The sequence below is a fragment of the Sinocyclocheilus rhinocerous genome, unplaced genomic scaffold (assembly GCF_001515625.1).
Source record: "Sinocyclocheilus rhinocerous isolate Xijiao unplaced genomic scaffold, SAMN03320098_v1.1 scaffold166, whole genome shotgun sequence".
NCBI classification, from domain to species: domain Eukaryota; kingdom Metazoa; phylum Chordata; class Actinopteri; order Cypriniformes; family Cyprinidae; genus Sinocyclocheilus; species Sinocyclocheilus rhinocerous.
In genome coordinates this window covers 2,261,158-2,273,874 of record NW_015633186.1, presented here as the reverse complement: position 1 = coordinate 2,273,874, position 12,717 = coordinate 2,261,158, and the positions used below count along the sequence as shown (strand labels likewise).

The 12,717-nt window shown below is 36.5% G+C and overlaps 1 protein-coding gene across 2 annotated transcripts; it reads right to left on the bottom strand.

Annotated features, from left to right (window-relative positions):
- Positions 1 to 7,027: 7,027 nt before the first annotated feature.
- On the bottom strand, positions 7,028 to 10,514 carry LOC107743668 (exonuclease V-like). 2 transcript variants are annotated; one of them, XM_016557032.1, is made up of 7 exons: positions 10,203 to 10,514; positions 9,887 to 9,977; positions 9,502 to 9,755; positions 9,313 to 9,417; positions 8,970 to 9,142; positions 7,762 to 7,902; positions 7,028 to 7,680 (listed from the first exon to the last, which is right to left on the bottom strand). In XM_016557032.1, the coding sequence occupies exons 1-7, from the start codon at positions 10,294 to 10,296 to the stop codon at positions 7,438 to 7,440; spliced, it is 1,101 nt and encodes a 366-aa protein (XP_016412518.1). In that variant the 5' UTR covers positions 10,297 to 10,514; the 3' UTR covers positions 7,028 to 7,437. The 2 variants fall into 2 exon arrangements, with proteins under 2 accessions (XP_016412518.1, XP_016412517.1); XM_016557031.1 differs by having other exon boundaries at positions 7,028 to 7,902; positions 10,203 to 10,512.
- Positions 10,515 to 12,717: the final 2,203 nt, after the last annotated feature.

Below are 12,717 nucleotides of genomic sequence, written 5' to 3'. Positions count from 1 at the left end.
AAGATTCATAAAAAACCTTATACTCACTTCTTCTGTAAGTGAAGCTGGATCACGAATGATTCGCACGAACATAAACGAATTTAGGTAGATCAGGGGAGCATTCCCTTCAAAAACAATCGTAATCCACTGTGTCTTCAGCGGCTCAGATGTCGGGAGTAAATGACGACTGCTATATTCATTATAACATCCAACAACAAAACACCTCAATCGCTTAATCGGAGAAATTATTGTCTTCCCCTGCACTGGAGTCGACACAATGGCGGACTGATGACAGCTCACTCAGGGCGGGTCTAAGGTAAGACACCAGTCCAGTCTGTGCTGAAACGTTACTGTCAATCAAACTATCGTGGGAGGGGCCTGTTTTTGTGACATCACACCACACAGCTGAGATCGGCTCGATTTGAGAAAGGGGAAAACATTTAACACAATTAAAAAAAAAACACTGGGTGGATTTTTATCATTATAGGGTGGATGTGTACACACACTGCCAACACACATTTCAGTTCAAACAACTTGAAAAAGCGCATGTAGCATCCTATGAACCCTTTAAGATATTTTTGATGAAATTCGAGAGCTTTCTGACCCTGCATAGAAATCAAAGTAACTACCACGTTCAAGACCCAGAAAGGTAGTAAGGACATCTTTAAAATAGTCCATGTGATGTATATTGCCGTTGCGCTGCGGGCGTCCCGAGTTTGAATCCCGGCTTGTGGACCTTTCCCGATCCCCCCCTCCCCTCTCCCCCACATCGCTTTGTGTCACTCACTACACGGTCCTATCTAAATAAAAGACAAAAATGGCAAAAATAAATCTAAAAAATATATATATTATTTATACAGCAGCAGAATATCCTTTAAGACTAAGTGGTTTGTTTTCAGGTTCAGCTCCCAGCAGAATAACAGCATTGCTGCACCTTCTTCATTCCCCCGGTGGTGGACAGCCAGGTTATCATCTGGCCTGCGGTGCTTCAGAGATGTTTGTTTTGGCATGTTAACATATTTAATTAACTTGTTGATCAAATCTGCCTATCCTCCTGTACACTGTGACATTTTTCGAATGTCACTTTATACTGGTTTTCCATTTGCTTAATACAAACTAGATGCTTTCCAGTAGGTGTGCTCCATAATTACTTTTTGTGTGTTCATATTTTATATACACCAACATGCACCTTAAAAAAATCATGTGCCAAACAAAACCTGTTTTCATTTGTATTGTTGTTTCAGTTTCTTAACAAGATTTGCATAATATTCCAAGCTGGTTGATAGTTTCGGACTGAACTGATTCAGTCCAGTATAACCCATGCTATGACAGTTAAAGGGATAGAAAATTATATCATTAATTACTCACTCTCATGTCGTTCCAGAAAGGTAGTAAGGACATTGTTAAAAGTCCACGTTACATCTATGGTTCAACCGTAATTTTATGAAGCTAGGAGAATACTTTTTGTGCACAAAGAAAACAAAAATAGCAACTTTATTCAACAATTAGTTCTATATCAGAACACCGGCTCCTGCGTCAGCAGCACCACACGCATGTGTCATGGTACTCTTGTGAACACACGTAGAAGACTGACACGTAAAAGAAATTGTTGAATAAAATCATTACTTTTGTTTAAAAAAATTAAGGTCGAACCACTGATGACACATGGACTATTTTAGCGATGTCCTTATGGTACTTGAACATGACAGTTACGTTGCTGTCTAAGCAGAAGTGAATGATCAGTGACAAAATTACAAAAAATGTCATAAGAGTAGTCCAAATGACATGCTTGTGGGAAAGAAAAAAACTGATGTTATTGATATTGACTGAAAACCTCATTCATGCAGCATGAACATATGCATATTCAAATTTGGTATTTACAAGATTCATGACAATCATATGGCTACATATGACTTGGAATATAGCATGCAACAGGCTACTATTATGGTGTTTTTGACATGGTGGATCTTAACAACCCCTGTTCACCTCTGACTTTTATATTTAAAGAGCAGTGTGAACATTCTGCTAAACATCTCCTTTTGTGTTTCACACTATTTCTGGATTGGAACAACATGAGGGTGGGGTAAAGGGTAAATGATTTTTAATTAACACAATTTAATTCACAAAATTTTAACTTTCCTTTTAAGTGCTTCATCTAAGCGACTGCTCAAGCGAAATTAGTCCTGTGAGAACTCATTTTTAATGTGCACGATTTGTTCATCTACATTGGTTACGTCTGCCTTTTCTACATGATTTGCCAAATTTGTTCTCTGCTTGAATTGCCAAATGTCCTCTGCCTTTCCAAAGCATGCAGACTCACTATATGAGCAGGCTAAAAATAGCAAATGAATTCATATCTTCTCATTTTGCATGAATAAGCAAAACGTGTGTGTTGTGTGAGTGTGTGCTCGACCTAAGGGTAAACTGCTCTTGCCACCGTACTGAAAAAAGTCACCAGTCTAAAATATATATATTGCAATAATGAGAAACATAATGTGGTTTTATCTGGATAGATGAGAGTGGCTGTTCGTAAACTTTTCATATTACAGTTCTGCCCTGACTCTTCTTTAGAGTAGCACTTTATTGCCTCAGAAATGTAAGTTATCAAATTGACTTGTGACCTACATAATGAGCTGTGTTTCTTTCTGTGCTGTGACAGAGATAAAGCCTTGTTACAGCACTTCCTGTGCGCCACGGTCACTGCCAACTGCCATTTCATTAACCCAGCACATTTATGAATAGCTCAATTAATCTCTCATGTACACAAGCTTGCATCCGCACGCACACAAACGCACTTGTGCCACTAATATGCGCACTCACTCTCACTTCCCCTTAAACAAACCCATGCAATTGCACTCACATTCTCATAAACACAGCCTGCTCTTATCTCAGCCCCATGTGCTTTAATTTGTTTCAATTGGAGTTATTGGCGTCTTTGTTAAAGGATGCTTCAGAGTCTTTCCTGGAGGCCGCTGACGGTTTGCGGTTCTCTCACACTCCCTCCCACGACACCAAATGAAAAATGAGACTCCTCTCTGCTTGTTACTTTCCAGGACAAGAGGACAATTACTCTATTAGGACAAAATGTGCTTGAAATCAGATCTGCAATGTTTTAAGGCGGTTTGCGCGAACCTTCAAGGCAGTAATGCACTAATGGTTTATGTGCTCTGCCAAAAATGTAGAAGAGTGAATTAAGACGTGCTTTACAGCAAAACAAAGGGCCTGGTATCAAATGACCTGAATGCATTCAAAACTCCTCTTAGGTGTCCACAAGAGCCCTCTGTGCATGAGCACAGCTGAGTAAAAAAAGTGCTTGTTTTATGCAGCTGTCAAAGTGCATGTTACCCTTGGCACCAAAAATGTATTAACTTGGTCACACCTAAAATTCATTGCATTAGACTGCTAAACATCATATGCTTTTCAAAATATCACTTACATTTTTCTGTGAGTTCCCTAGTGAAAAAAAACCTTCATCACCTTAAAGGACCAGTTCACCCCAAAATGAAAATGAAAATGTACTGAAAATGTACTCACCCTCAGACCATCCAAGATGTAGATGAGTTTGTTTGTTCACCAGAACACATTTGGAGAAATGTAGCATTACATCACTTGCTCATCACTGGATCCTCTGCAGTGAATGGGTGCCGTCAGAATGAGCGTCCAAACAGCTGATAAAAACATCACAATAATCCACATGTTGTACCTTACAACTCCAGTCTATCGATTAAAATCTTGTGAAGTAAGAAGCTGTGCTTTTGAAACAAATCCATTAAAGCATTTTAACTTTAAACTGTCACTTCTGATGAAAATACCAGTTCATAATCCATAATCCAAACTGTTTTTGCTTGTAAATGGTGCTTGATCTGCATATTTCTCTGATTCAGATGAGGCGATTTGTTCACTGAAGGAAGCATTTTTATGGATTATGGAATTGCATTTTAGCTAGAAGCAATGGTTTTAAGTTCAAAATGTCAGTGATGGATTTGTTTCTTATAAACGCACCTTTTTCGCTTCACAAGAAGTTAATTGATGGATTAGAGTTGTGCGGATTATTGTGATGTTTTTATCAGATGTTTGGGCTTAAGTGTACTTTTTCTGACAACCATCTTCTCCCTTCCTCTGCATTAGTCGAAACGCAGACTAATATTTCTTTATATTATCAAAATGATGATGTCAGTTTCTGTGATCACACGCAGCAGATTCTAGTTACACCGCACTGTAGCACTGATCCCTGGGATTAGAGTCAGAACTGGAGACAGTGGTGTTTTCGTCAGTTGACTAATGATGACAGTGAGATTGGGGTTGTGGACAGCTGGTTGAGTCCAAGGACTTCCTCATGTTTTGCTTTAGCTTGGTAAAGAGGCCTGTGGGTTTCAATTGCTCCAGACAGGGATCATTTGACTGTGTGGGGATCTCCACACTGGGCAGGGTGGAGCTGAATACATGGCTCGGTTACATTATTGCGGCAGCAGACCGCTGTCACTCTGTATTGAGATCTGCGTCACAGGCTTACACTTTTAATGGATTTACTGCATAGTTTTTAGTCTATGTACCATGAATTATTTCTTTGCAAGAAAATTTTTCGGTTTCTTATTTTTTCATTTCCTTCATCACATGCATCTCATTTACACTGAAGTAAACCGTCCTTGAGAATTTGTTAACAAGTGAATCAGCTGAAAATAAGTCTGGGACATATTTTGCATGTTTTCATAATTACCCTATTGCCACATCTTAATTATCATAATGTAAAAAAGATGCTTCTTACCACAATGCAAAAAGATTTATATTACACTGATTTATTTTTACAGTTCAGTCAAATTGTTTGTACTTCCAGCCAGTAAAAATTATCAATAAATTAATCAAAAGTGATGATAAAGACCTTTTCGATGTTACAAAAGGTATTCTATTTCAAATAATGTTGTTTTAAACTTTCTGTACATCAAAGAATCCTGAAAAATGCATCATGGTTTCTCTAAAAATAATATAAAGCACAATTATTTTCAAAAAGAATGCTAAGAATGAATAATAATATGAAATGCTTCGTATTTATTCAAAATCAGTTTATTCAAAATTTTATTCAAAAGTTTTTCCATCAGTTATTTTAAATTGTGAAATTATTTTACAATACTATAGTTTTTACTGTATTTTTAATCAAATAAATGCAACCCTGGTGAGCATAAGAAACTTCTTTCATAAACATTACAGTAAAAAAAAACTTGCCAACCCCAAAGTTTTGAATGGTATGCAATTATTATTTACAGTTTTTAGAATATATTAGAAAACACATTAAAGATTTGAAAAATTATCTGGTACTGTTTCCATGATTCACTCTGTGTAATATTCTAGAAGAATGATTTGCCTACAGGGAATGATGTAATCCAATGTAAACCAATGACATTCATCAATTTAAGATATCACAATGCAAAATTAATGATTCCAAAGTCCTGATAAATTTTTACCTGCATTAGCTCCCATGCACTGCGCACTCACATGAACATCAATTAAATCACCCCATGTTTGCATTTAGTTTTACGCATCATTTAACCCTTTTTCTCACATGATAGGTAAAAAGGCACGGAGCCTTCTATTTTCTTTTTGTCTGTGCCTTAATGCAATCACTATTCAGAGACCCTTTTATTGGGCGACCGATTGATCAGGAGAGGCAGGAATTGAGTTCGGTGAGCAACACAAACAGAGCATGAAACGATAGGCCACATTAGTGTTGCATGGCTCCTGTCTGCCAGGTGACATGAGTTTACAAAGGCTGAAGTGAAGTGCTGAAGCATCTTACTAGAGACTGAGTGAGCAGGAGTGCTTTTAAGAGCCTCGAATGAGGGGTCATTAGCGCCTGAGTGACTTCATCAGACCAGACCGTCCTGCAGCTTCCTATGGCTGGAAGATGGTGTGCTTTAGTGCAGACATGAGCAAACAAAGCACTGGGAATGGCTCTTTTAGCCTATCGACTAGCAGATTAGAGCAGACCTCAACCAACACAATCTAATAACGGCTGCTCTCAGCCTCACGGGTGTTCGATGTCTGCGCATGGGCAAAGCCGGGTATCAAATTAGAACGCAGCCTCTTCTGTATTGAGATTTGCAGTCAGTTGTGTGCTTATTATGAGGAACGGAATGAGTCAATTCATTAATAAAATAAACAAGCCTCCAAAGGCTATTTAAAACAGCTTGTAATACATGGCCATGCAAAGGAGCCTGCACACCTTAACCAACAACAAATTCAGCCATTGAATGTAAAGATTGACTAAACTGTTTGTGTGATTTAGGTTCAGACGGGAAGCACCCTGAGGGAGTGTGTGGCCTCTTTTAAATGTCAGATGTGTCATTCAGAGTCTCAGTGTGTCATATTGATAACAAGGGCACACTCCAAGGCCTGCACTGGGTGACGACACAGAGAACAGCAGTGCTGAGGTCAGTGCCAGTGCAGATGAAATTTCAGGGCCAAATAAACCAGCCTCTCCGTATCAACACTAGATTATCACTACGAGGGATCTGCTAATCAAAATATGGCATTTCCAGTCTTTGGCACAGCGCATCACTGATTTAATATTAGCAACTGTCAAATACAAACTGATAATGTCATAGTTATCAAATTGTTTATCATATTATCGTGTTACAGATATGGCTCAACATAAATTCTAAACATTCAGTGATTTAGTAAATAAGAAATGGTAAAATAGCACCATCTAATGGCACACATTTCATCATTCAATTAAAATATTTTGTTAGTGACATACAGTATAAATAAACAACAAAAAATACTTCATAATTTAGTTAAGGATTAATATTTTAACTGTTAACCTATTAATAATTTCTTTTACACTATTTTTACATAATGGCTATAGGTAATGATGCACATCTCTGCTTAAAAAAAGAAATAAAGGAGATAAACAGGGGAAACTAACAATACCAATAAATATACTAAATATATATATATATATATATATATATATATATGGGATTCTATTTCATTGTTACTATTATTAATATTACTACTATTATTATTATTTTAAAGATAATTAAAATGTATTTTAATTTAAGAATTTCTGTATGTAATTTGTTCACTTCAAATGCATTATGTATTTATCAGCATTATATCAGACACACTTGACTGAAGTTATCGTCGACTGAAAAACATATCCGTTCCACTAGCTTAGTGACAAACTTCTTAATGCACACAAAGTGAGGAAGCTTTCAGCTTGCTTCCATTAAAAAGCCATTCTAATCAAAAACTGCATTATGCATTATATAATGCATTATGAATTCACAACGCTTCACTCACAGTCATTATAGAGCTGCACAATAACCTTCACATAATATATGCGTATTTAAAACTATAAGACTTAAATAGTACACATAAGACAATAATTAAAGTATAAAAGTTAATAACATGACAAAAATAGTCACCACATACAAATGTTTGTATTATCTGTAAAATGCTGAATCATGAGCTAGCATGATCTGCTTGTTGTTCAGATACTTGCAATCTATTCTTTGTCCAATTACAAGTTTGTTCAAAAAGGCATGATTTACATTTCCAGGCCTCTTCTATGTCCACCCCTTTGGGTTCCCTCTGACCTCTCCAGTAGGCCAGATGACCCTGAAGCTCTGCCCGTAGTTGGGCTTCATCGAAAGGAGCGACCCTGGTCCCAATGGCTCCACTAGAGCCTTGGTGATAGTATTCGATCTGAAGCAGGTCAATGCATGGAAGATCAGAACAAGACATAGTTATTAGCAGAGCATCAACCAGTTCCTCAAAGGTAGTCACCTGGACCCCAATGCTTTTAGCATGGGCCTGGACTCCTGCTCCAAGTACTTGACCTGAACGCAGTTTAAGGTGATTTAAAACATGGTCTTTCTTCACTTCTCCTCTCACCAGTCCATCAAATAGTAATTTATACAGGCCAACCTGAATAACAGATGGATAGTTTAAAGAACAGATGCATTAAGGTGTGCATAATATAGAAAAATAAAAGAGAAAGGAAAAATCTGTGCCAAAAAACATGTGCCAAGTTCTCAGAAATGTAGTTTTTTTATTTTATTCATATTTATTTCATATGATTCTCAAAAACGTTTTATGCCGATTTCCAACATTTTAAAAAATATTTATCATGGTGAAAAGTATTTTTCATAATATCATCAATCATTAATTCATTAATATCATTAAGTTTTGGGGAGTCACACCACAAGATTTAGCTGGTTGCACCACATGACTTTGCGGGAAAAAATTTGCTCAAATTTTAACATGCAGTTGAGTTAAAATATTGTTTTTCCAGTGTTGTTATTGTTCACTGAAACTGAAATTAATTTTTTTTGATAATTTAAATAAAACAAATAAAACAAAATATAAATATGAAATATGAAAAATTTAAATAACTAAATGAAATAGGCTGAAGTACTAAAATTATTAAAAATAAAACTGAAATAAAATAAATTAAAACTAAGAAAACAAATGACTCAACCACATAACCACATTAATAAAAAAAATAAAATAAAATGAGAATTAAAAATACAAAAACAAAAGCTAATTCAAATAATAAATACTGTAATAGTGGTTAAATAATTCTACAATACTATAAACAGATTTTTTTTCTTCAAAGATAATTGTAAACGATTACACCAAACTACTTAAGGTTTTCCTTTTTAGAATTTGAGGCTTTTTCAATTATGATATCAGGACAGGTGTATCACCCTAACATTTTTGACTTTATGCCCCCCAAAATAAAATTAAATCGAATTTTTATAGTGTGTACGGCATTTGTTATTTTCAGGAGCCCATCATTTTAAATGTATTAGAAATTTGTATTTTAATAAAAAAGGACATAAATTGAGCCCACACCACTGTATATGGCCAAATGTATGTGGAATGAAGTTCAGTGAGAACAAGGCAGCTGTTCACAAAAGCACAGTGCAATGATTTACTGCTGTATGAGTGAGGACCAAAGGCCATACCTGCAATAAATAACCCCAACTCACCTGTAAGCAGTTGACTTTATCTTGTGCAGAACTAGGCAAGGAGTTCTGTTTGCGTGTCTTGAGCTCATTTAGGACCAGCTCCCCCTTCTGGCTATACATGAGTTCATCAATGACCCCCATGACAAAAACACCTTCCAGCACACCAAACACAGGAAACTCTCGCACGCGTTCTCCTGAAACAAGATGTTTGAAAATGAAATGTTTAAAGGGGTCATATGATGCGATTTAACACATTTCATTACACCAAATACACAAAATAATGTTCTTTTTAGCAACATCATATGACCCCTTTAAAACTGATCTGAGTACCAAACCAAACACTGTTTTAACATTGTCAACTCACCTGCTTCCAACAGCGGTATCATGTGCAACATGTTGAGAAGTTTGATGGCTTCTGCATCTTCTCTAGTGCAGATATCTACAGGGACAACGTCCTGAATCTCCCGTTCTGGAGATGAAAGTCATGGATCGGATTACTGAATATGATTGAGATATTATGTTGCACTGTGTTCAAATGTGTATCAGTGTTCACCTCTTGATAAATGAATTTCCTTTCCGATCTGCACCTCAGCACGTTGCATTTCCTTTCTCTTGACAAATGGCTTTAAAAGACCGTAAACAGTCTTCATCTCACACCAAGACTGGTCGCACAGGAGGGTCACACTCAGATGCCGCTTGAAGAAGCGTTGCATTGGGCTGAAGCTGTTTTCATGAAGGCATTTTCTCTTTAAACCCCTCACATTTTCTGTATTTACAGTTTCTTGTCCCAAAGCCTCTTCATTCCTGCTGAATAGAAGAACAATGTTATGTGACAAAACAAAGAAATAACAAATGTTACAGTTCAGTAGAATAACTTGGGTTCCATGTCTGCACACAATATCTAACAATTTTCCACAAACCATCATCATATGACTTACTTGTGCACTGATGATGAGGTGGACGCACAGGGGCTATCAAAGTTCACTGAGTGTTTACCATCAGATTCACTATTGAGATGACACTGGGGCTCTCGAAAGACATAAAACATACATTGTTTGTATGTATAAACTTTAACAACTATGTACAAGTTGTACCTTATTATTTTCAGTGGAAAGATAAGACACAGGTAAAAAGATATCAGATGATAGACAAACAAACAAAGTTACACACATAATACGACAGTGCCATCCTGTGTACAAAATTAAAAGTATGATTAAATTCACAACAAATTACCAAAATTACACACTATTTTACCTATGCTTTGTTGCTCGGAAGGGATGTTGAGAAATTCCGAGTCGCTAATATCGTCCCAGTCATCGAACAGTTGTTGTGATCCAGACGCATCCATCTGAAAACGAAACTCAATAAGCTCTGCCCATTCTAATCTTTACACCATCGTTTCAGGAACATAATATAATAATGTATATAAAATATACACGCTTGTATATTTGTTATAGTTGTTTTATATTATATTGCGAAGTTGTATTATTTGGCATACGACATGCTCGAACATTTCCCTACAATATCCCGCCCCCTTCAACTTCTTTGTTTGCTACAAATGTATTCGATTGGCTAATGCTCTATGCCCCGCCCACTTCAATGCTTTCGTTACAAAGCCAAAACTGATAAAAACAGACGTTCTGCGTGGATAAGCAAAAACACTTCCTATGAATTCTACAAAACACTGTTATAAAAATGACACGTTCGCACATTCTAAATGAAAAATAAACCATAATGAAATCGATCAAATTTATTTATATTTCCACTAGGAAATGTATTGTACATTTCCGGTATAGTTGCCATGGAGATATATTTAGTATACAATAGTTGTAGTTGTTTCCAGTATTTAAATAAAATTAGCATATTAACTCTCTCATAAAACAACGACCAAGAAACATAACTGTGGATCAGAACACATCAGATCAGACCATTTCATTCTCATATTAACACAGGTGGGTAGTTTAACTCAGGAAAAAAGGGCCTCTAAGTAACACTAGCCTTCTCTATTCTTTTTCTATACTATCTACTAGTTTTCTTTTTATTATTAATATATATATATACCTTGCTACATGTACTGCGTTAGGCTAAACGAGACTTGTCATAGCACTTGCATATTATTGTTCTTTTGTTGGTTTTGATTGCTTCTATTGTCATCATTTGTCAGTCGCTTTGGATAAAAGCGTCTGCTAAATGACTAAATGTAAATGAATATAGGAAAGATGCTGTACAGCCACTAGTTTAGGCATCTTCACAATAATTTAACATTAACATAATGATCTAAATCACAGGACTTTTGACATTGTCACCTTCTCAGGTATCACAAGAGGGTTAACCCTTGAGACAACTTCAGCGGAAAACAACACTAGCTGAAACCTTTATAATAGACAAAAAGCCTCTATACAGTCTACACAAGCAACGCGTGAGACCATGAGAATGCTGAAGAACAAGCATGGAGGACACACATGCTCCCAGAAGACCTGTAAACAGCAAAAAGGAAGTAGACAACACAAACATTTGTCGGTATCCGTAGCTAGGCCTGACCAATATAAAAACATGCCACCAAAGACAGCCATGAGCCAGTCCCAGGAGAGCCTGAGGTGGGTGGGAGTGCTGGCCAACCCTGTAGAAGAAGAAAAGAGGATTGAGATGTATAAAACCAACAGAAGGAAGCGCTATCTGGCCACTCAAGATCATCTCATGAAGAGCTTGGCCTGACCTGACAGCCAGTCAAGTTCTTGTATTAATGAAACTTATACATTATACTATGTAGACTTGAAAACAATTGCCTTCATGTTTAATCTGCATTTAAGGCCATATTTGTAATACTACAGGGGCGTAGATTACGCGGGGGACGTGTCCCCCCCCACTTTTAATATCACGTAAATTCGTCCCCCGCACTTTTACGGGCAAGTGTGTTCGCATAGTGGTTTTCAAGAGCCGGTGTGAATAAATATAGATTTAAATTCAAAGAGACAGGATAGTCTGTGCATGACCTGATGTTTTATTATATATATATATATTTATATATATTATAACATTTTTTTTTTGTATATATATAACATTTCTGTCCCCCTCACTTCTAAAGTGATGGCTACGCCCCTGTAATACTATATCTGTAAAACTTACTCACACCTCTAGGGGGCTCTCAAGAACAACAAATGAGAAGATTACTAGTTGCACTACTTTGTGTTTGAACTAGGGTCTTGTTTTCAAGCATGATGCAAAAATGCAAACATTAAGGACAATGCACGTCACTTTAAAAATGTATTTATTTAATTTTAACAGTTAATAACCATCTTAAAGGAATTTGAGTTAAAAGAATAACAATTTTACACAGCACAGCTACAGAATTTAAAACCAGCACTTGATCAATGACTGTGCACAGAAGTAAAGAGAATTGAAACAAGAACAAGAAATAAATAGGGAAATGTGCCACTGATAAAAACATTTTAAACTGAAATGCTGTTATTTACATTATAATTTATTTCAAACACTGGTCTACAGATACCGCTGTCTGCAGTATCAGGCACGATTGAGTTTAGTTCTAATGTGACCTTACTTCTAATGTATTCTTCACGAGTAACAACACGGAGAACGACTTACTAAATCCAAGCAGAGCTGTGGAAGTTAGCTAGCCTTTACATAAAGAAAATATGGATAACAGCATAAGTCTCCTAATGGAGACTTACAGTAGTAAAATATGCAGATAAGGTTAGTTTAAGATGGAGTTAATGTTTTAACCCAGATACACTCACCACCCTTGTGCAAA